Source organism: Cydia splendana, chromosome 5 (genome assembly GCF_910591565.1).
Source record: "Cydia splendana chromosome 5, ilCydSple1.2, whole genome shotgun sequence".
In the NCBI taxonomy this organism is placed as follows: Eukaryota; Metazoa; Arthropoda; class Insecta; order Lepidoptera; family Tortricidae; genus Cydia; species Cydia splendana.
The window spans coordinates 10290901-10316053 of record NC_085964.1 but is presented as its reverse complement, the minus strand read 5'-3'; the positions used below and the strand labels follow the sequence as shown (position 1 = coordinate 10316053).

Below are 25153 nucleotides of genomic sequence, written 5' to 3'. Positions count from 1 at the left end.
TCGTTCCGGGTTCGTTCCTCCACCTCCGCGCGACCGGTCCCGCGCTCACGCTGAACCTCCACTCATCTGTTGCGATGTATTTACATACCTATATACCCGTATCTGGTATCATCAGGTTCCTCGCTTTATTATTTTACTTAAGTAATACAAAATTCAACTAAAATACAATTTTGTCTAATTAGTTAACTATAAATATAATTATATGAATGTTATTTTCAGGTAGTGTTACTAAATCATACCTAATTCTCGTTACCTATATCGACTTGCAAGAAATATACCAGGGCCATGTTGCATAACAAACTACAACTAATATTACAAACGGAACTCCTTTTCTAATTTCACTAATTAAAAAAGGAGTTCCGCTTGTAATATTAGTTGTAGTTTGTTATGCAACATGGCCCAGGTCTACTAGGAGGATCTCTATTTGGAGAGCTCTTCAACCTTTGTGAATAAACGTTAATTATGTATTTACTTACCGAATAGAAACGAACAAACACTCAAAAAAGACATTTACACAAGAAAATAATGTACGTACATAATTCATATAACAAAAAAACATATTCTGGAAATTATATTGTTTACACATTTTACTAGGTAACTAAGTCATTGTTAACTTGTTTTAAATGTTTATTTATTTCAGACTAAATTATGAGCATGGTCATTTATTTGTGTGTTATTCACAGGCATTTTATCCTCAGTTATTGCTATATTCTATGTATTTGTTTATTATCTATTATATATGTCGGGGGAAGTGATCGTTTCATGTTAGAATCAGAACAGTAGGTTCTTCAATCGAGGATAATGAGGGCAATAGCTTACTTATGATAATTATTTATTTAATTCAAAGTCGAAATTATATTTTCACTCCTCACTTAACTTCCTCAGCCACATTGAATGTAAATTATAACAAATAAAACATGTAGTAGGTATCTATATTCGCTCAAGACAACACCGTGTCCTTGCTTATTTAACAGGTTTTTGTTCCAAATGAAGACTGCACCCAACTGCTATCTCAGACCATTTTGTTTATACGCGACTGGATGTGGACCTAACCTACCTAAAGGTAATTTATTCAGTTATGCACGGTTATGCGCCGTGTTCGATCCTTTAGCAGAAAATCTTGGCAGTCATGTTAATATCCTTTTCGCAATATTGCTAGACAAGTTATGTTTACTGATTAATTTAGACGATTCAAATAAATTTAAACTTGCCGTTTACTGCTTAATAATCGGATAACAGTCATATCCTACAAACTTTACTAGTTCATTGAAAGTAGTAAATAACTGAATAGTTAAAATATAATAAATAATAGCTAATATACAATAAAGAACAGAATTGAAAATCAAATTTGCTAAAATATTTTATTGAGTTCAGCAATGTTAATCATAAATTAAATAATGAATAAGGCAATCACGTGGTATTTTGATGCAACTATTAACGATTACGAAGTTAAATTACACTATTATAATTTAATACAAGCATAAAGCGATCTATGAGATTAATACACTGATTCGGCGGTTTCACCTATCACATTTTTTCTTTGGAATAATATTTGTTCCTATCGTTCCATTTCAAAAGAGCATATTTATCAACATTAAATAAGATTAGTATTTAGACGAGGCTGTGCATATTTATTTATACCTTTTTATTTGTACTACGTCTCTCCTACTTCTATGTCACTTTTGGTCGTTGTTTCTACGTCAGCGACTTCGTTCTCTCCTGGGGCGCTTGCAACATCATTTACTTCGGGGACACTTTCATCACCCTCAGACAGTGCTTGTTGTCCTAAATTTGGTACCGGAATCGATATTATTTCATTCTCGGTCTCCTTTGCTGATTCGTCAACTTTATTTTCCTCTAGGGGTCTAAATATCTCTTGTAGCGACGAAACTTTCTTCTCAGTTGGAATAATTCTGTTTAAATATACTAAAATATCTGACAACGAAACAATTCCTATTAGTCTATTATCCTTATTCACTAGCAATAATCGATGACTCTCTGTCCTAACTATGACTTCTAAGGCCTCGTACAACGAAATACTCGATCGACATTTCTGTAATTTTTCTTCCCAGTCTTTCTTTTTATTTCTTACTTCACCTATTGTCAATGACAAATCAGAATAAAGTTTTTCGCTAACTAAATTCAATACCTCACATTTTGCATAAACATCGATTAACTTGCCCTCATCATCTAAAACAGGCAACGCTGATATATCTTTGTCTAATAGGAGCTGAAATGCCGCTTTAATACTAGTATTATCTGTCACGGACACAATTTCATCAAATGTACCAATTTTCAATTCAGTCAACGTTTTATGAAAAAATGTTAATTCCGGAAATTCATTAAGATACACAAACAGGAATCTTAAAATTCTTTTGTGGGACAAAATATACAATACATCTCCGTTAAATGGGTCAATTAACAAAAGTCTGTGCACGCGATTCTTATTCAGCATATTTATAGCCTCATGTAAAGATTGATCAGGGCCAACACTACACAAAGGTTTCCGTGTTGGTCGCAATATCTTCTTCCAGTTTTGAAGTGTATGCCTTTCAAGTTCATCTACTGGTAATTTTTCCTTTTCAAGGTGCAACAAAATCCTTATGAAGTCAGTAACTGTTATCATGCCAACAAGTTGTTTTTTATTAGCATCCCACAGTGGAGCAGAGCGTATACCATGTGAGATAAGAGTAGGAAAGGTTTTTCTTACCAAAAACTGTGTATCAAAGATTATTACTTTTGCAGATTTTGGTAGAATTTCGTAACATTTATGATATTTGAAAAAATTCAACAACAGCCTCGTCTTGTCTCTACCACCCAAAGATATTTGAACTATAGATAAATAGGGATCGTATTTAGGAAGACCTCTAACTTCCCTAAACAATTGTTTTGCTTGTAGAGGATCCAAAGAAGCATAGGAATTTTTATGATAAGTGGGCGAAGTAGTTCCAATGGAGGAACGACGTGGTTGCTTAACAGATTTCTTTTTGGCGGGATCAATGGCCGCCTGGTTTGCCTCCACGTGAGGTTTTCTCCATAAAATATCCATTACCCTTGTAATGGGACTAGATTTTCTTGAGGAAGCTCCTGTTACAGTATGATAATATTTCTTGTGAGAATCTTTTGATTCTTCAGCATTAAGTTCTTTCGAAGCTTCAGGCGCTTCTGTAGCTTTAGGGGTATTGCCTAATGCAGCTTTTACATTGTGCATCAAAGACTGATGCTTTTTAGAATCACTCTTTCTTCGAAGTCGAAAAATATCAAATATGGAACTCCGTGGACTCGATGATGTTCCATGAAAGGTTTCATATCCCTTAACATCAACTCCGGGTTCTCTTTCAGCGCTAGATGCTCTCGATGTATCTACAGATTTTTCTTTGAAAATTGATCTAACGTGGGGTCTTTGTGATTCCACTCCCCGCGTGCCAAAATGAACAGTATGCACATTTTGTGCTGCCGAAGTAGACGGTATATCTTTGTCGTCTATCGTTGATAATTTAGTAACTACAAATTTCTTTTTCTCCCCCACCACGGTCTGGTTAGCTTCTACATGGTTCTTTTTTTTCTTGTTTTTTGACTTTCCGAATTTGGGTGAAGCATCAGCCGTAGCCGATTCATTTTCCAATATTGGATCCATTTCTGCAATACTGTATTTATTTATTTATACCTTTATAATGGACCATAATCCAACGGGATGGCTGTACCTGAAATGAAAAAAAAAACACTTAATAAAACAATGAATTAGCTGATTCATAATTTTTTGTTCAAAAAAGGTCTTATACCTTGTAAATTTGTAAGTAACATATGCTCTTCAAACTACTGTAACGTTCTAAATACTCGTAATGTTCGAATTATAATAACAAATAGACGTAAGAAATATTTATAAATAACAGGAAGCTAAGTATTATCTGATTTTTTAATGTATCAGCAGTATCAACTAAACTACGCAGAGGTTTATTATTTGACAGTTCTGAAAGGATAGAGTCTGTGTGGACCAAGTGCTGACTCTTCTCTTTCCGCACATACTACAAGACATTGTGAAAGCATTTGTACATACTGACAATGACAAGTATATAATAATAATAATAAATTGCTTTTATTTTGGTAAATGTAAAGTTTTCTGTTCCACTCTCAAATCTACATTGTTACTCTATCTTATGCAATAAATTGAATATATATAACCTTGTAAACTGCAATACTAAAACATGATTATAGATTGTCGTCGCTAAGCAACGCAGTGACGCCGGCAGCGACCGAATGCGCCAAAATAGATATACTTTATAGGTGGTAAAATTTGCTGCAGTTGCAAGTTACGTAATGGATGAAAATGAGGAAAATAAGGCTCTATATTCATAGTTTCGTTGTTACCACACTATACATCTGCGAGCAAGGTGAAAGCGTCATAGATATGCTAACTAGAGGTACACGTGTAATCAATACTTTTGAGGGTCGTGGTAAGTGGTAATTTAATAATAAATCACGTTCATACAAGCTAATAACTATGCGTACCTTACGGTGGTGCTTCATCTTTGATTTAAGTAGCAGGAGTTTTGGGCCTCAAATACTTATTTATCAACCACTTCATTTTTATTGTAAAATTGTACGCAGCACACCGACAATCGGTCCGTGCCGGCGCCTCACTCGCGCATCGCCATATTGCCAAAAGTCTAGAGGGTCAATAGCGCCATCTGTTGGCGGGTGCGAGTGACGCTTTATAGGGAACACCCATCCCGAACCCAAATGTAAGTCGCGCCACTTGGTGTTTAGCAACCCGCTCGTAAGATGTCATAGCATATGATAGTGACATTTTCTGACTAATTGTTGAAAGAGAAAAAATGTATGTGTTATGTAACGAAAAATAATGTCTAGAGTTAGGCCAAGATATGTCTGCAACGATTTTGATAGCACACGCAGTGCAAGTGTTATTTTAAACATCAAACTTGTTAGAAATGATGACGTATAAATAACACTTGCAGTCTTGCACTGCGTGTGCTACTAAAATCGTTGCAGACTTGTCTTGGTCTAACTCTATCTACTTTTTTATATAACTACTTATTACCAAATTAAAACCTAGATTCATACTCTCACTTTAAGTTACTGGCTTATGCTAAAATTATGTTGTAATTGCTACACGATGTAGGCTACTGTAGTAAAGTGATTGTAAACAAACAAAGTGATTATCAATTTCTCACACGATTCAGTCATGCTTTGAAAGGCGTGAAAGCAATGCAAACGCATACCGACATACATGAAAAAAACGAAGCGTTTGCATGATATAGGTAGGTAGTAGGTACGGTAGCGGTAGTGTAGGTACTACAGGTAAGTAGGTACCTAATTATATACTAATACATATTACATACCTGCCTGCCTATTCTTCAGCCCAAGTGTCTACTTTCCTGCTGATCATAAGGATCGTTTACCTGTGTATTGATATGCTATTTTGGGAGTACAAATTACGCCAGTAGTCTTTATTTAGATTTAACTCTCCGGAGCCGGCTGGAGCACACGCATGCGCTAAGTTTGATGTCGTCATCAATCTGTGACGTCGCCGTTGCTAATGCAAGGAAAGCCGTGACATCACCGTTAGGAGGGCGCGGGGAGTGACGAGTGATCGATACCAAGTCTCGGGATACCTAATAATACCTTCACAAGTTCAGCGGAGCTCGATTAATACCAGCATGGGCTGCATAGCCTTTCAACAAGCCACGGGTCGGCGGCTCGCATCTCTAACACTGCATGCATACTGACATACGGGTCAATTAACTTAAATAGTTCACGTCACATGCCATTTCGACTTTTCAAACGATAGCTTCATTAAACCATTAACATGGGCTCGGCCTTGACCTTGAAAAAGAGGTAAGTAATTCGAAAATTGTTCTTTGAATTCCACCTTAAGGACTACTGACACACCTGCGGCGGAGCAATTTCAGGTACATTTACATACATGCATGCTGTCGTCTGACATTTCGCTGAAAACACGTCTTGAAAAATTCTACCAGTGTTGATCCCAAAGAATTAAAGTTTGACCAAGAAAAGTCTGCAGCGATTTAGATAGTCCAATCAGTGCAAGTGTTATTTTAAACTTCAAACTTCTATGAAATTATGACGTAAATAACACTTGCACTACGTGGGCTATCTAAATCGCTGCAGACTTTTCTTGGTCTAACTCTAGTAGGTTATAAGTACGTATTAGTAGGTAGGTATTAGTAGGCTCTTCTTTTCTGTATTCTTTGTATTGCTTTCTGTAATGGATGTGCAATAAAGAGTATTTGTATTGTATTGTAGATATATAAATATTGCCTCAATCGACCTACACATGTGGCAAGCTAGCAGAGTTGCGAGTGGGATTTAGGGGATTTTGTGAGCTAGGAAGGTTTTGCACTGTTGCCGGGCAGATCCCGGATGTTCACCTTGCCTACTCAAACCCACATCCCAATTAAAAAGGCTATTAAGGGGTGTATCTCCAAAACACTAACTGATATAAGATGCCGTGAGGTGAGATTTAAATACGTGTATGAACGACGAGTGCAGGATATACCTACACTATATGACTCTAGCTACTAGTACTGACTGATAGTGGTTTTGTACACACACTACTATTAAGAAGCATAATAGTGTAAATATTTCCTCCATTTATGCATAGTTGCATTAGTTGATATGATGCCACGGATAGAATTACACTAGAGCAGCGGTCGGCAATCAGCGGCCCGCGAACCTCTCACTTGCGGCCTGCGAGCCTCCCTGGCTAATATTTTGTATGTAATATTGACAAATGACAATGTCTGATAAAGTCATAAATATTAACAAAGTGCGGCCCACGTCCACTGGTGCTAAAAGGTTGCCGACCGCTGTACTAGTGGAAGACACACAATTGATAAATAATATTAAGTATTACTTAAATCTGTAGTAGGTAGAACTTCAGTAAATTACCTATGATAATTTTACAATGCGCTCGGGGGTTTAATCGTCGCAGGATTTAAAAAAACTGGACCATTGCGATTCGGTCTCGCCCACCGAGGGTTCCGTACTTTTTAGTATTTGTTGTCATAGCGGCAACAGAAATACATCATCTGTGAAAATAGTACACCAACCGAAAACCAAAAATGGCCAATCGGGGGAAAAAATTCGTGTATAAGCGTATATTGGCCTATGCCAATACACCATTCCCTATAACTAATTATAGGGAATGGTGTATTAAACAACATACTGAAAGTACCGGAGGGTGGGGGTGAAGCTAACGAGTAGGGGGGAGTTTAAGGCCCCTGTTTATTGTTTTTCGTAAATAACTCGGTGGCCCCTAGAAAAAAATGTTTTATTACATACATAATCTACTTATAATTTAAAAGTGGAAAAATTACTGTCTTGGGTGAGACTTGAACTCACGACCCCTGGACCGCCTGGACCGCCGGACCCTCCACTTTTAAATTTATTCTAAGGTTAATAGCATCGTTCGCAGACGTTTCTGCTTGTTAAAAATTAAAATTACTTATTATTGTCTACAAAAAGGATCTTGTACATTTTCTGCTGGGACCTATATTTAAAAAGATTTTCCAGCGGGAAAGTTACGTATAATCAATCCGTTTTACGTTCTTTTTAGTTTTTCGTAAATAATTCGTAAACGGTAGCCCATAGCAAAAAATAGTCTGTTACGTAAATAATTTGTATAAAATTTCCTACAAAATAGATATACAGGTTGTCCCAAAAATATCACGTCAAACTGATACTGGAGGTAGGACACCCTAGTAGTAAAATCTAAATTAAAAAACAGGCTGCATACCTCGTGAATGTTAACTCTCAAATTAACTTTGAGGGCTTTCCAAGTGAATACCGGCACCGTCACTCAACCGTCAGTGATAAAAAGAGCAAAATTAATATAAACCTAAATCGGTTATAATAATTCGAAAACCGTGCAACTTTTAGTGAGGTCAAACATGACCTCACCACCAGCTCACAAACACATACATTGAGCTCAGCTCATGACCAGCTTAACAAAGCTGGTTTGGATGATCCTCTTAGGGTGTCCTAAGAGCTAGTGCTATGCCATGTACCTCCAGTGTCAGTTTGACGGGCTATTTTTGGAATACCCTGTATATCTATTTTGTGGGAAATTTTATACAGATTATTTACGTATAAGACGATTTTTTGCTATGGGCTACCGTTTACGAATTATTTACGAAAAACTATAAAAAGGTACCTTTAAACCCCGCTCTACCCGTTAGCTTCACCCCCTTCGGTACTTTTAGTATGTTGTTTAATACACCATTCCCTACAACTATGCCAAAATACGCTTATACATGCACATATTATATCCCCCGTTTTTCCTTCGTTTGGTGGCCTAAAATCAACTGTCTAGCTAGCTATCACGGTTCATGAGATACAGCTTGGTGACAGACAGACAGACAGACAGACGGACAGTGGAGTATTAGTAATAGGGTCGCGTTTTTACCCTCTGGGTACGGAACCCTAAAAACGAACTTCGATATATCTGATGGCGATAGCGACTGTACCTACCGTCAAACATAATACTTACGAACATATTAGATTTATTAGGGATTGTACCAGCACTACAATATTACATGCGATTTGGAATTACGGAGGCCTCTTGGTCTTACCCCTGTTTTCAAATTACCCCAACGTACCTTAATTAAAAAAAAGTTTCCCAAACTCACACTTTATCTCGAGATTATTTTCAAGTATGTCGTCAAATTAAATCACAACTAATCCGGTGTTCTTCTTGCAGGATTAATTTTGACATTAACTACTTGTGTTAAGTAGGTACCTTGAAAGTATACAGGTACACATATCATCATCATGTTATCATGATAATGTAATATAATCAAATAAGATAATACATGATATGAACTACTCATAATAAATTCATTCATAGTATAAATTTATTTTTTAAATAGGTACCTAGGTAGCTCAAGGATACTTACTCGTAATTACTTAAACCATGCTTTGGAAAATACCTACGTTATAATATAATATAATTACAAAAAAGTACAAAACAAAAATCAAACTTGTTCGTTATCACTATGGCTCTGACTGAATTTGTGGTACCTGATGACTATAGGATTATACCTGACGCGGCGAATGATAATCCCTATGACAATTCCTCCAAGTTGACCGTAGTTCTGTAGAAAGCGACCAACTTTTTATTTTTGTCAAAGTGACTTACACCCTAACTCAGTAGCTTTAGTCGCTTTCTGCATTGAAAAAAAATTTAGTTGGTCGTTTTCTGCATAACTACGGTCAGTTAGTCGCTTTTGGATTGCCTTAATTTAAAAAATAATGTTAGGGGTCGGCAAACCACGGCTCGTGAGCCTGAGCACTGAGGGTTCCGTACAAAAGCCGTGCCAGGATAAGCTAAGTGATTCTGCCCCCACCGAATTTGGGCTTGTAATTTTTATGGGTGGTGTAGCTTTACATTAGTACTCAAAATACAAAATTCCAGTCCCTACATTATATTGGTTTTAGTAAAAAAAAAGAAACATGACGCAGAATCACTTAGCTTATCCTGGCACGGCCTTAACATTTTTTTTTTAATTTAGAGTTTTGAGATTTGTCCCTGTATTTGTAGTGTAAGAAAATATTACTTGCCAAATTTCGTAGTTCTAGGTCAACGGAAAGTAGGTACCCTATGAATTTTGATCCGTTGAGTGTCGAAATATACGATTTTTGCGTACGTATCCGTCCGGTTTTTTATTTGTTGATCCGTACCAAACATTTTTCTCTAAGCAATATGTTTATAAAATCGGTTCGATGTTGTTTCTTTACGGAGTACGATAAGTTCACAAGTTATGAGTAAGTAGTACCTTTTCTAAGTGAACCTATTACTGAATTGTAAATAATGATAAATAAATAAACAATAATGCCTACCTAGATGATTTATAAAAGCAATATTTCCTGTAGGAAAATGTAGGTACCTATACAATATACCTACTAGAATAGGCATATCATAAACAATAGGTACCATTATCGTATTAATGTTTAATGACAATGACTATTGCAAAATCAAGTCGTTAAATTCAACTAGGTAGCATGAACGTTTCTTGCGAGGATCTGACACTTCTGACACTTACTGACAGGTACTTCATTGATTACATTATTGGTATTTTTGAATCCGAATAATAATAAGTACCTAGGTACCTATTATAGTCGCACAACTTCTCAGACTGAAGTTCAAGTACCTGCTTACTTAAAACGTGATTATTTTTTAATCTAAATAATTTACCGGCGCTGCATATAGGTACGTACCGAGATTACCTATATTTAGTCAGTATATGATGTTATGACTAATTCACGATTTTTACATGCATAGGTACATGTTTTATTTTGTTATGCTTATGAAATACTGTTCTTAAGGAGGTACTCGTATTTATTTCAACGTTCAAAACAGACGAGCAATGGAATAGGTATTCCTATTTAATATCTTTAACAACAAACCTAGGTAATCTATTTGAGTAACACAGACCTATTAAGTACCTATCATACTAGACAATTCTTGGTTATTTGCCAAACAATCAAGTCCTATGACTATCTGACTGAAAGGAGTACGTATTGAAATAAACCCAGATATGTATTTTCGTCTTTGGACTCGACTCATTTTTAAACATAACCTCAAAATCAAACGTAAAACTTATCTATTGACAACGTTATAATACTTACAATAACAATCATCTCGTTGGATCTCTTTTCACTATTTAAGTCCACTTCACGCACACACTGACAATTAATAGGTACATAATGACCACGAGATGTATAGTTAAAATCTCTTGAAGCGTTGAACTGCGTCGCTTTCGATGCTAACTGATAACACGGAGCGGATCGGACCGCGGCAGCGTTGTGTAACATGGGCGTTAGGGCAGTAATAGATGAAGCTACTGTTTTGCCAGCAAGCCCGTGCCTAATTAGTACAATTTACAAACGCACACAGAATGTTCTGACGAGCTGACGACATCGAAACAAACGAGTTGCGTTCACGTTATCGAATTCTCTCCGTTGGTTGAGCCGCTGTTGCGCTGCGTTCGCGCAGCTACATACTCGTACGAGCGCGCACGCACACATGCATGCGCCCCTACACCCGTATCCGTATAACGATTAAAATAAATATAGAAGAAATACCGGCTGAGTGCGCTATACTGCGCTGCTGCGCACGGCTATGTGTGGACTAACTAAAACGTCCCCTGTTATCATTTTTACTAATCTCCAAACATATTAAGCCGCTGACGAAATTACTTAATGATAGCCACCTACACGCATCTTGTAGCTAAGAGTGTTAGCAAATGACAATTATTACTAAGATGGGTAGGTACCGGTACATCTTTTTATAATTCTTATTTCTTGTTTTTTGTGTGGTCATTGCCTGGATAGGTATTCAATATATTAATGTTGCATATGACTATTTTTTAGATTATATGGTTATCGGTATTGTGAACGTTTACAACATTCATTTTTCCGAGTTTTATAAACGATTAATTGACTATGTACTTAGATATTCAATAAGATGGTTCACAAAGGTACACACTATAAAAAAAACAACGGGTTGCACTCCGGGAGTGCCGACAGAAGTGAAAACTCAATGACTAGTCCAAAATGTCTGCAGCACTATGTATAATTGACCCATCCTCCTTTCTATTGAAAAACTTTAGTTCCGAAATTGCTGGCCAGTGAGATTAAATTTGTAGCGTTAATTGTTTAAAATTCGAATAGAAATTGTAAAGTTAACTTGCAGACCTCGGATCTAAATATATTTGGTCATGATATTTTGAGTTTTATTCACCAGTACTAGAGTTCACTTTTATTAGCGATTTCATCAAGATGAAGCTTTATTGAATTATATTGGAGTGATATAAGGTTAGAATAGAATGTAAGTGTGAGATCCTCGTATTTCAGCCCGTACAAGATTAGAACATTGAGCTTCATTGCTTAATATAAAAGTCCAGTTTTAAATAATTGATCTGATATTTAACATAAAGATTTAACGTCACACTAAAGCCCCTGCTACACGGCAGCCGACAAGCCTACTAACCGTCTGACCTTGGTCTGTCCTTGGTGTGTGGGTCCGTTTGAGTTGTCTGGCTAGACGGTGGCAAACCACAGTGTGTTCAGAACTCGCGGACGGACAACACGTATTGCAAGCGCACAAAATGGCCCCTAACCTTTCAGAAAGTTGGCGTGGCATTAGTACCTACTCAGTGGCGTATGGCCCTAAGGGCGGCGTATGCCACCCCTGGCGGATTGCATTTTGTTTTTCTTCCTTCACTTCTGGGGCAGCAAAACTTATTGGTCGCGGCGCCAAATTTCATAACCTACCTACTCATACTAGTGCAATGACAAAAAATAAGTTTATGGCAAAAAAACAATTTTTGGTACAAGCTTTTATCGCTGACTGTACTTTTCTTTCCAGAGGCAACTAATACTCGTCGAGACAATTCTAAAAACCCCAAACACAATTAGGTCGCGTTGTTCTATCACAGGGTTCCTATGGCCACCTCCTGTCTCCATCATCAGATCAGCTCTATGGTACCATAATAATGCATTGTCACCCGACTTATATATGTATGCAAATTTTCAGCTCCATCGGAAACTAGAAAGTGGGTCTAATTTAACTTGCAAGATTTGACCCGTACAAACATATTTACATACTTACGATTAGGTATATTGCAAGTTAATAAAAAGTTTGTAAAAAAAGAAAAGGGTATATGAATGAAACGCTGGCTCAAAAAACGGCATTTGTTGAGTCATTTCAACTTAATGAATTCGCTGGACTACGCTACGGGGACATATATAACTTTCTGAGAATGAAGAGGAAAGTATTTGATAAATTATTAGAAATGCTACTGAGTACCCATGGCATGTCTATTAACCACACGAGCGCACACGGCGCGTCCTCCAAGCGAAATGGCCTAGTGCGGTCGGCGTCGGGCGGCTACACGGTTCCGGACCGACCGCTCAGACCGCGGTCGCTGGCGCGCGCTCGCATGCCAAGGGCGTCCGGAGGTCAAACGAAATTTTGTTGGTAACAACTGTCTACACGGTCCGGGACAGACCAAGACCACGCGGTTTGGGGGCTTGTCGGCTGCCGTGTAGCAGGGGCTATAACATAAAGTCACGCATGCGTCCTGCGCCGCCTACATATATGAAACAGCAGGCTCAGGCATACATTTTCGTCGTGCGGTAGAAAGAGAGGAGAGACGCCTTACGCGTTACGCCTTACGGTGTCTCTAGTTTATAATTTTTTCCCCACCTCAAAAAGTGCTAAGCGCCGCTAAAGAAGTTTTCACTTCAATAATAAAAATTAAGTATAGTAAATTAAACGTTGAGTATAATAAAAATTATACATAGCAGCATAGCTTTTAACTTTAAAGATCCGATCCGGATCCAAAGCTGCGAAAATAGAAAATCAAAACCTCGCTATCTCGCGCGAATATGCAAGAGTGATAGAGAGGCAGGTAATAATAATAATAAAATTTTGGATATCGATTTTCGCGGTAGGCCCTCTGTTTTCTATGTAGTCAATTGATCCATTCATACAATACCCTTGAGTGACAAGTTAAATGTTTGTTTATTGACGCTACTGTGAAACAGAACTCAAACATACCCAGTATACCTCACACACATACATAAACTACTATAGTTAGGTAGGTATAGGTAGGCTACAGTCGGATATAAAATAATTTTAGTCCGCCTGAAAACAGTTATTACTTATAACAATTCTACATATTAATTTTATAAATAATCTAAAGTGGATACTAACCTAACTTTCGTGGATGATTGGTCTTCACATTCAAAATTTTACACTTTGTCAGATGTTATTTTTTTAGCGATGTAGAGGTACTTATTAAGTAACTGTCATTGCTAGAACAAATTTTTATCTATCGACTAGTTTTATCAGTAATTTTGGCCTTATTGTTAATTTTAATCATAACTAGATAACGAGACTACTCGTAATATTTGATAATGAAAGTACATACACACCTTATATAGTACTTATCAGAATTAAGATTTGAAATAAAAATGCCATAAGTATGATGATCCTGCTCAAATCTGAAATACGGATAACTTTGGTACCTACGTGGAAGGTATGGTGGAATTGGTGGAATCAAGTTGGTGGATTCTTAGAGATAGGTTAAAACATAAATAAATAGTTTTGAAGTTTTCTTATTGTACATAATTTAATGTTTTTACACACTTTTATTTAGCTTCACTGCTAATATGTACATATTAGTATGTTTGCTTCAAATCTTGTAACTTAATCACTTCCTGGTACCTGTGGTAATCAGATTCTGTTAAAATTTGGAAAACTTCCTTAATTCCGACGACGATGCAATAATATTCTTACCCATGTAAGAATATTATTGCATCGTCGTCGAAATTAAGGAAGTTTTCCAAGCTCAGCTCCATAGCTGATCTGATGACGCAGTTGGAAGGTAGCAAACGGAACTCCTCAATGGTAAAACACAAACATATCGAATTTAGGCTCATTAGGAAGGGGTCAAGAAGCACTATGTAGACATGCAAATGAGAAGTACTACTGTCAGCAATAGAAGTGTGTCTGTGTGTCACAAAAATAAACTATTATAAAATTTTAACAATAATATAATAAATTAAATTTAGTTCTACGGAGATGCTCCTTTAATTGTAAAAGTAAGTGAAATTACTTGAAGCTCTAAGCCTAGCGAGTAGGGACAGCCTATAAAAAGTGTCGCATCAAGCCCAAAAATGTTGAGTTCGCTATGAAATCTCCAAAACACAAGTCTTTTTTAACCTCAGTTAACATTCGTGGAGCCCATTTTAATTTTCACTGCACACTAAATGAAATCTTTAGTCTCTGCTATATTTAATACTAAGAGCTGTGTCCCACTGACGTCCAGTTTTCTGCGGGTACGGTTTTTTGCAGGATCCTGTTTTCTGTAGTTGCATGCAGTATCCCGCAAACAGAATCCTCGTGTGAAAGTTACTATATTAGCACCTATAGGTACTACTAAAACGGGATCCTGCAAAAAACCGTACCCGCAAAAAACTGGACGTCAGTGGGAAACAGATCTAATTCATCTTCTAGTTAAAACCATTTTGCTCCATAACTGAGGTGAGAGGCCAGCCGCTACGGGGGTCGTCTTTCCAGCTAGACCAGCTTCATTTAAATTCAGCAACCCAGTAAGCGGTCGTGTAAAAGCTATAACTCCCTAGTGACTTATAGTTTTTTTCACAATCCATAAGTCCCGCGGAAACAATATAGGCTTTTGTCCTTCAGTACACCTGCATGAAATAAGGTCCTTTTCGAGCAAGTGTGATGAAATGGTACATTACGATAAAAGTGTGAAAAGTAGGAAATTCGAATTTTCTATGTATTCTACGTCAGTATTCAACTTTGACATGTCTTTTGTCGGTGAGCCGGCGAAGCGATGGCATCGATTATAAGTAAAATTAGAATAACTGGACGCTTGCCCGCCGCAGGAGCAGCAAATAGTACTGGGGCATGCGACCAATCGTAACAGCCGCAAATATACGCGCCTGCGCGCCGCGTACACTGCGCGGTGACAACTACCCCCTGCTGCACCTGTTTGTAATTTTGATCCTCATAAATCGATCGTTTTTACCTAATAGGTATAAAATGTTTCACCATCTTCTTCGTTTATCCCGGCATTTTGCCACAGCTCATCCGCTTGACAACTAATCCCAAGAATTGACGTATTTTAGTTTTTACGAAAACGACTGCCATCTGACCTTCGTTAATGCGTCTGCTCCGTATAAATTTACGTATCGTTAAAACGGAACGGAAACGGAAACGGAAAATAATTAGCCGTGTTTAAATTTTTATATTACCGTAAACTCGATAACTATAGTCCTATACTACAACTATGGTGTAGTTTTTAACGTTGATTCTTAACGAGCCTTTATGATTTGAACACGTTACATTTATTTTGGAGCTTAGATACACTAATAATGCTTTTTCTATATTACATACATATTTACTGGACATGAATTTGGACTATAGTTGTATGTTTTACCTGAGTTTACGGTAGGTACATATGTAGTTCGTAATAACTACTTAAACCTGTCTATAGAAAACTAGCCTTTAAATAAAATAAGTTTTTGGCAAAAAAATATATTTTTGGTACAAGCTTTTATAGCTGACTGTACTTTTCTTTTTGTGGAACTAATACCTACTCATCGAGACAATTCTAAAAACCCCAAACACAATTAGGTGGTGTTGTTTTATCACGGAGTTCCTATGGCCACTTCCTGTCTCCATCAGATCAGCTCTATGGTACCATAATATTGCATTGTCACCCGACTGTATGCAAATTTTCAGCTTAATCGGAAACCGGGAAGTAGGTCAAATTTAACTTGCAAGATTTGACCCTACTATCCCACTACTTATACTCGTATACATAAGTAGTTTGTAAGTTAAGTAAAAGCGTGTAAAAAAATAATATATTGATTGAGCAGGACTTGAACCTTTATCATAGGTCTAGCCAAGATCGGAGCCGAGTTTCCATTGAAATTTTAGAACCATTAATACCTAATTAAGTATGTACTTTTTATCGTAACAATTTTTATAGTGATAAGAAGCTTCGACCATGTCAAATTGCAGCGATAACAACCTTAGTACTTTAGTGTATAGAAATATCAATCGGTATAAAATATTCGGTCCCAGCTCTAATTCCCTTCGTCCCGAATACTACATATATGTCTAGGGGTCCCAAATAGCCCCACGCAACGGCGTTAAATAAGGTGCGCCACACACACTGGTTAGCCGCCGGGTCCCATCATTAAACACTTTCCGTCACTTTCTGATTGGCTAAGATATAAAGTGACAACACAAGACTTATGGCGACCATAAATTCTATGAATGTTGTGCTACCGTACCGCGCATCAGTGATTTATATTGCTACTGCCCGCGACTTCTTTCTTGTTAATTCTTATTTCCTGTTCTAACACTTTTAGGACAGTTGACAAAAGGAAAATCCGAAAAGAATTACCTACCCACTTATTTGTTTAACTTATTTTAATATAAAACCTTTTCAACCCCTTCAGGGAAGGATTAAAATAACACAAATTCCCGACAAAATCCTTCAACGTCCTTTTGGTGCCTTCAAATATTATACTTCATATTTTTTAGCTTGCGCATAAAACTTACAGCCCGCTTAGCGCCCCTTGCACCATCGTATTAACCCGGGGTTAGCCAGTTAAACCGTTAAGCCTGTGTCAAATTGTACTGGTAACCATGGTAACTCCAGGTTTAGCCGGTTAACCCCGGGTTAACGGTGAATGGTGCAAGTGGCCCTTAGGGGTTAAAATGGCATGATGTCGTTTACTTCTAGCTTAAGTAGTTTTAGCTTTTATTCTCAATCAGTCAGTCTTTTATATCCAATAAGTACCAGCATATGGGTCGAGAAATATACATATCCTCTTTACATAACTACGATTAATAGCATATATTTATGACATAAAGAGAAGCTATGTTATTGAAATTAATACAACGCATCATGTTTTACTTATCGTCATTAATGATCAAACGCACATAACTAAGTAGGTACCTGATGTAGGAATATTATTCTCGTACTATCGCGTTACTTTAGGTAAAATTAAATACCGACCATTGTTCTTAAAACTAATATTTTTTAATTTATTTATGATTCATTTTATTTCCGATTCCCTATTTAAATGATTTACATTGATAGTTTATTTAATAATTGTTTTTAAGGTTCTGTACCGCAAAAGGAAAATAACGGAACCATTAGGGATCACTTGTACGTCTGTATGTCTGTCCGTCTGTCACAGTCCATTTGCTCCGAAAGTACTGGGCCGATATAGTTGTAATTTGAGCCACATATCTAAGTGCGAAGATGGATGAATAGGTACCGTAAATAAATGAATTTTATTCTCGGCAAAAAGTACTTATAGTAAAAGTTTTGCAAACTATGTTGTGTGAAATATCAAATAAAAGAAAGTTATTTATAAAAATAGGTTAAAATAAAATGACATTATTGGTGACATCGACTTATCTTTTATGATTTATCAGAACAACGATAAAAAAATACCCAGACAATAACTAACTAAGCATAAATATAATTGTTCACTACTCACGACAAAGCGTTGTCAAGAAGCAGCACTGACCTTAGCCAACACAGTGCGCCAAATGATCTCAGATCACAGTAATTCGCGTGGCGGGTGTTAGCCACCCTATGTGTGTCCCGCGACGACGGGCAGTCAATGCGGAAGCTGGTCTGCCCGAATGGGGCCGGGATGCGTCGCGGGCGCGCCGCTGTCCGCGTCGCCTGCATGCGTCATCGATGCATTCGTCTCTGCGGCGGTTTGCAAAACTGTATCAAATGCATATCGACGGAAGACAACGCACGAAAGTCTGTAGAACCTGTGAATGAATATATGTAATAGGCACGAATATTTAATTTTTCAAAATAATAAAACACTGCCTAGGTTAATTACTAAAGATTTACCATTTATAGAACAAAATATGTACTTACCTATATAAAATTGTATATGAGTATGTTGTATGCAGGTTGTATGTGTCTCTATGTGAAAGTAAAAAAAATCTAAATTATTTTTTTGTTATGGTAAAGATAATTTAATATCTCACCATCGTCATCGATGTTTGCCGCGAACTCGGCCTCTATTTTGTTTGGATTTTCAGAGTGAAGAAGAAAAATAGTAAGTATCGATAAGGTAAACGTACTGGTGCTTGACGCGGTCCCAGTACATGTCATCTTGAAACTAAAGTCATTATCAATAGAGGTGGCAGCAAGGTGTCATCTATTGGGCATTAGCATGTCGAGCACTAGTTCGTTTACCTTACTAGATCTTGAATTTCATATGAAGATTTATGATAAAATAGTTATTTACGATACAAGTGCGGAAAAGAGGAAATTCGAAACGAGTGGCGATAAATCGACACGAGTTGCGAATTACCTATTCGCACGTTTATCGTACAACGTTTTACATTACATATGGCCCTTTAAACTTTTGACATACGCACGAAAAGTGCTATTTTACGCACTAGTGCTGGAAAATAGGACCATATGTACTGTAAAGTAATTTACAAATTATTTACTCCCTTCGGTCGTGTTTTAATTTATCGCCACTCGTTTCGAATTTCCTCTTTTCCGCACTTGTATCTTATATATTAATATAACACACATCAATATATAGCACAATCGGATTAGGTCTAACCTCGAAATCTCTAGAAGAGTTCTGAAATTTGGTATGTATGTTAATTAAAGGTCTCTTTTTCATATCCACACTATTTGACATTTGGGGACCTCAAGGAATAATCACAGCCATCTTGGAAAATGTATACCATCCTGGAGAAATTTGGGTTTAAATCTACATTATCTATGAAAATATGGTGTAAGGCAACATTAAAGTTTATTAAATTCTACACCAAAATGTCCTATATATCTTTGCGGAAAAAATAGATCTTGTTATAATAAATAATTGCTGTATCCAGATTTAGCTCTAATACCCTTTCAGGGGATATTCTCCTAGTCCTAATCCGATTGTGCTAATACTAAAATACTACCAACATAAAAATGTTCTACTTAAAAGCAGTTCGTAATTAGTAATTAGCTTTGTGTTTGCATAGTAACTACTAATTAAGACTGCAAAAACAAAGCTAAAATTAAACCACTTGTTCGTTCATGATTCATGAGCAACAAAACCATAAACAGGTAGAAATAGACATGTATTAATAGGTCACACTCGTAAGCAAGTAAGTACTGCAATCCTAGGACTAGTGCAGTTACATAATATATCGCCGAAAGCTCATAAAGGCGGGGGACAGCTTAAAAAATACATAGGTAGTGAAGCGGAGTTCAAAACTTGTAATTAGTCTTAAGTTACAAAGTTTAACCATATTTATAAAGTAGGTTCAAAGTGGGGGACAGTGTAACAAAAAAGTAAGTAATTAACATTTTTAGACAATGTCACCAATTTCATGTCATCATATGATATGATCATATCATAAGATACTTAAATAAATAAAAGCATGTTTACGTTCACGTCTGACGATTTTGCGACTGAAGACAGCTCTTCAAAATGGTATCGCATTAGATTGAAAAAAACACGTAACGTCATAGTTAGACAAATTATTAGAAAATAATTGAGTTCACCTTGATGTTAAACTGTGTCCCCTGTTACACTGTCCCTGTCCCGCACTTGACACTGAATAGTATTGTATTTGTTATAATTAATACACATATGTATAAGGTTATAGCATACGCCAAGAAACTTTCATGCATGTAACTTTAATACTACTTAATTGTGTTACTACACAATGGAATCAATTAATTTACCTACCCATTAGTCGATTGAGCTGAAACTTTTCACACATATGTAATTTGGATGACAATGCAATGTTATGGATACCATCGAGCTGATCTGATGATAGACACAGCAGATCACTAGAGGAACTCTGAGATAAAACAACGCAACCTTATTTTGTTTGGGTGTGTTAGAATTGTCTCGATGAGTATTAGTTGCCTGTTGAAAAAAAAAGTAGAGTCAGAAGCAAAAGCTTTTGAATCAAAAAGTTTTTGACAAAAAAAATATCTGCTTTAATTAGGGCGAGCGAAGCGAGCCCTATCACTATTCGACAATCTATGCATTCTTGTGGTACACTTTACGGAAAAACTATCGCACTGTTAGGTTTGAGATTTAACATAGTAATTTATATTCATGTCTAGATGTGTTATCAAGCATAAAAATATCATTATATAAACATAAAAAATAAATAAAAGGGTAAATAATGTGTATTACTACTAACGCCATCTGTTGGACTAATGTTAGTTATTTCTTTTTCTAACAGATGGCGTTAGTAGTGACAAGGTTAAAGGTTGTTCCGTTAAAATGCGCTGGGTTTTTGTGGCTCAATATAATTGGGTATTTGACTACCTATACTAGTCAAATGAGTTTCTTTTTTCGAACTGTCAAAACGAATTGCTACTATGGAATTTATATGAAACACTAGCATGTGACGTCACAAGCAAATTACCTACTCTTTAAAGTTATGTTATCGGGGTTTAAAATAGAAATTGTGACTAAAAATAACTGCTATCTACCTTTATCTATTAATCTTCTGGTGCTTTATTTCTTGCATGGTGTAAAATAATTTATCTTAAGTACAGTCAAATACCCTATTCGTAGGTAATCATAATTAATTATGGGTGAAATTTAATACGTGACTATATATTTTTTGATTGAATCGATAATCGTTTTTACTGCTATGGCGGTTAAAATCACACGTGATTGATTTCGAAATTGCGGCAGTAATGCAGTTGGCAGTAATATCAGCGCGATATTACTGTCTTACTGTTTCAAATGCCAAAATCGATTTCGCTGCCAGGGTTTTTGACATTCGAGGCAATAATGTAGTCGGCAGTAATATTGCAGTCAGCAGCAGTATTGTAGCGCGCAGATGTCGAAATCGATATCGCTGCCAGGATTTTTGATATTTGCGGTAGTAATGCAGTCGGCAGTAATATTGCTGTTAGCAGCAGTAATGCAGTCGGCAGTAATATTGCTGTTAGCAGCAGTATTGCAGCGCGATAGTACTGCCTTATATAATGTTTCAAATGCCAAAATTGATGTCGCTGCCAGGGTTTTTGACATTTGCGGTAGTAATGCAGTCGACAGTAATATCGCAGTCGGCAGCAGTATTGCAGCGCGATATTACTGCCTTACTGTTTCAAAAGACAAAATCGATGTCACTGCCAGGGTTTATGATATTTGCGACAGTAATGTAGTCTGCAATAATATTGCAATCCGCAGCAGTATTGCAGCGCGACATTACTACCTTACTGTTGCAAATGTCAAAATTGATGTCGCTGCCAGTATTATTGACATTTGTAGTAATATAGTCGGCATTAATATCGCAGTCGGCAGCAGTATTGCAGCGCGATATTACTGCCTTATCGTTTCAAATGTCAAAATCGATGTCGCTTTCCACTCTGGACGACCGGCTAAAGCAAGACAGAGGCAGAGGGCCCTTTTTATCCACCCTTCTATCGGGTGGCAGAACTTCCCACTCCCCAGGAGCCGTGGGAATGTTTCTTCCCAACAGCTCTCCACAAGCTGCCCTGCGTTGACTGATTGTACTGGTCCATCAGCACGCGATGGGGTTGTCACATCGCTACGCCCATATTCATGTCTACCGGTCAAGAAGCTATAGGTGCTCCGGACATTTGTAAGGCTTGCTCGGAGTTAAACTATTAAATATAAGTACCTATTGATATAATATAATACAAACACTCTTGATATAATATTTATTTATAGAAGCCCTTATATCATATCATATCATTTTTAGAGTTCCGTACCTCAAAAGGAAAAATACGGAACCCTTATAGGATCACTTTTGTTGTCCGTCCGTCTGTCTACTAAGACCTTTTATCTCGGGAACGCGTGGATGTATCGAGTTGAAATTAAAAGCATAACTTAGGTGCTAAAAGCTGTGAAAAATTTATACTTCTAAGAGTTGTAAGTCATCGGAAAAAAAGATACGGCCGTTTACGCCGCAAAAAAATTATATTTCGAAACTCTCAAAGGAATCAAAATGTACTTATAAAGGGGCCCACTGACGGACTTCGCCGGACGATATCAGCCGGTCAGTTAAACGCAAAATTTGACAGCTCCGAACAACTGACAGGTTGATATCGTCCGGCGAACTGGTAATCTGTGGGCCCTCTTAAGTATGGTAATTCCCGTTGATCTAGAATTTCTAGAACTATGAAATTTGGCAAGTAGGTAATATCGTCACTACAAGTACTGGGAAAATATTTGAAAACTATTTTTTTTGTAAATAAATTAATAAATACGTTAAATTTGTACGGGACCCTCGGCGGGCGAGTCCGACTCGCACTTGTCCGGTTTTTTAAGATGAATTATTCTCTTATTAAAAACTACCTTAGTAATTATAACTATATAGGTAGAAAAATTCCGCGAGCCCTTACAAAGCTCTGCTTTTTGCTAGTTAATTCACTTACTTTTGTTTAAAATTTTGTATTAAGTACTCAATATCAAGGCGCAAGGATGTGACAATAAATATCATATTGATAAACCGCTTACTTTTATGATCAAGTACTAGATACCATACCACATAGAAACATAAGTAAACTTGAATGGTTTTCATTTTAAGTAGGCATTTTAAAATAATAAATAATAATAATTAAAATCTATACCTATCTCGATTGTGGGTCACATCCGACCTCCAGATCCTGATCACCTAATATAAAACACAACAAGTCAGTTCTTTTGGGGCCATTATGGTTTTAGGTTGCAGTTTTTAGAGAAAGCTTTTTTAAGGTATAAGATCATTTTACTACAAATCACAGACATTATTTAGTCATAGTTAAAAAAGCAATCGACAACACCAATTTCAGAATAAATACGGAACCCTAAAATTAGAGTTTAGTCATACCTAACGTCTATACATTATGGATCTTATTTTACAACCTGTCTTTTAATTTCTTGTACCCATTCCTGTTACAAAACTATGCCGCCATGTAATTAAAACCAGATATTAGATGTAAGGCATAGTAAAAAAAATCTTGCTATTTTAGTGTTCAATAAAATGAATTAGACTGAACTGTACTCAAAGCAACTGTACTCAAAGCAACTCAAAGCTTTGCAATGTCAAAGATAAGATCGAGAATGGGAAAAAGTCTGGGGCTTATAAGCTTACCTGTGACGATTGTAATAAAGTATATGTGGGGCAAATAGGCCGTAATTTCACAATTTCATACTGAAATATCGAATTTTCAGTCCTACATATGTTTGGCGGCTCTAATGACATTTTTCATGCTGGTCGTTCATCTATAGATTTGCAAATGTACCTACCAGTATTCAAATAAATGTAGGGAATTACAAAACTAAAAATGAAAAATAAACGCAATTATACGACGAAATATTTACAGTAGAGTTATTTTTCCTTAAATGAATTAAAATAACTCAATATCGGAAAACCCCTAATTGCTTAAATTTATAAAGTTAAGTACTACCTACACCAAACTGGCGTTAATGTAGGTTGTAAAATAAATATTTATTATGGAATCCCCGTGAAAATAGAAGGGGGGGATGTGCGCCTGGCCGTGGAAAGCGAGTGCGGGTGCGGGAGCGGGCGGCGGGCCTCTGAAAGCTCCGGTCCACACGCGGTGCCGTTAGCGCAGGCTCGGGCGGGCGGCGCAGCGGCGCGGCGGCGGGCGGCCCGTGGGAGGTACCGTTAGTGACGTCGCAGCCGTGACGTCCCCGCCGTGACGTCAGACGGCGCGATATAGCCGCCAGCCTCGGCGGCGGCGGCCTCAGTAACGCACCGCCCGTTCGCCAGCGCGTACCTCCGCGCGCCCTCTTGCGATTCGCATACTTCCGATAGACTGACCGAGTGAGTGAGTGCGCGTGCAGTGAGTGGGATGTGCCCGGCCGCATGAGGATCCTGCTGAGCGAGCTGGGACTGTCTGGCGCGTGCTTCGGCCTGACCCTGGAGCCGCGCGCCGCTCTGGACCCCGACCGCGACCGCCACGGCGACAAGCCTGCGCCAGGTCAGCGCCCACCACCACCGCGTCCCTCCACTTCTGTGTTTATTTTCGCTTTCGTTGTGTAGAACCTCTGGGTGTTGTAGACTCTGTGTGGAACTTTCGTGATGATGGCCATCGGCTAGAATGCGAAGTGCGCTGCTGACGCCCTCCAGCAAACACTTGGCCCTTAGACAGTTCCAAAACACACGTACGTACCCCCTTTTATGTTTTGTTATATTATTTTAATTTAAGTTTATTTAAGTTTTTTAATTTGTCAGTTTATATTTTTTTACTTTAATAATTCAGGATTTTTGTTTTTCCTTTCAAATATATTTAATTCCTACGGTCCTACATCAAAAAAATCAATATTTTAGTTAAATGTTTCTTTACAAAATCCAGAAATCTTCGACGAACCTTAATTTATATACCAACACAAGTTTACATACCTACTCGTAAGTTTCAAAATAACTTAATAAGTGTATTTCCATGTACCTAGTAGTTAAATAAGTAATAGGATCTTAATAAAAAGCCAATCAGGCATGTAAAGCTAACCAAATTCATACAATATTTACATTTGATAAAGTTTCGTAAGTACTGCATAATGCATTTGATTAGAGGTGATT

The 25153-nt window shown here is 37.3% G+C and overlaps 2 protein-coding genes across 4 annotated transcripts in view; one reads left to right on the top strand and one right to left on the bottom strand.

The window, feature by feature from the left end:
• Positions 1–1347: 1347 nt before the first annotated feature.
• LOC134790668 (uncharacterized) lies at positions 1348–11014 on the bottom strand. 2 transcript variants are annotated; one of them, XM_063761557.1, is made up of 2 exons: positions 10669–11014; positions 1348–3704 (listed from the first exon to the last, which is right to left on the bottom strand). In XM_063761557.1, exon 2 carries the CDS (start codon positions 3635–3637, stop codon positions 1655–1657), a length of 1983 nt encoding a protein of 660 aa, XP_063617627.1. In that variant the 5' UTR covers positions 3638–3704; positions 10669–11014; the 3' UTR covers positions 1348–1654. The 2 variants fall into 2 exon arrangements, with proteins under 2 accessions (XP_063617627.1, XP_063617629.1); XM_063761559.1 differs by lacking the exon at positions 10669–11014 and adding an exon at positions 4510–4666.
• Positions 11015–24310: 13296 nt separating this feature from the next.
• Positions 24311–25153, top strand: part of LOC134790624 (probable nuclear hormone receptor HR38) — a 28316-nt gene continuing 27473 nt past the window's right edge. The window contains exon 1 of one of the 2 annotated variants that reach the window (XM_063761482.1): positions 24311–24554. In XM_063761482.1, the coding sequence (XP_063617552.1) occupies positions 24440–24554 (115 nt within the window). In that variant the 5' untranslated portion in view covers positions 24311–24439. The other variant, XM_063761483.1, reaches the window with a different exon arrangement.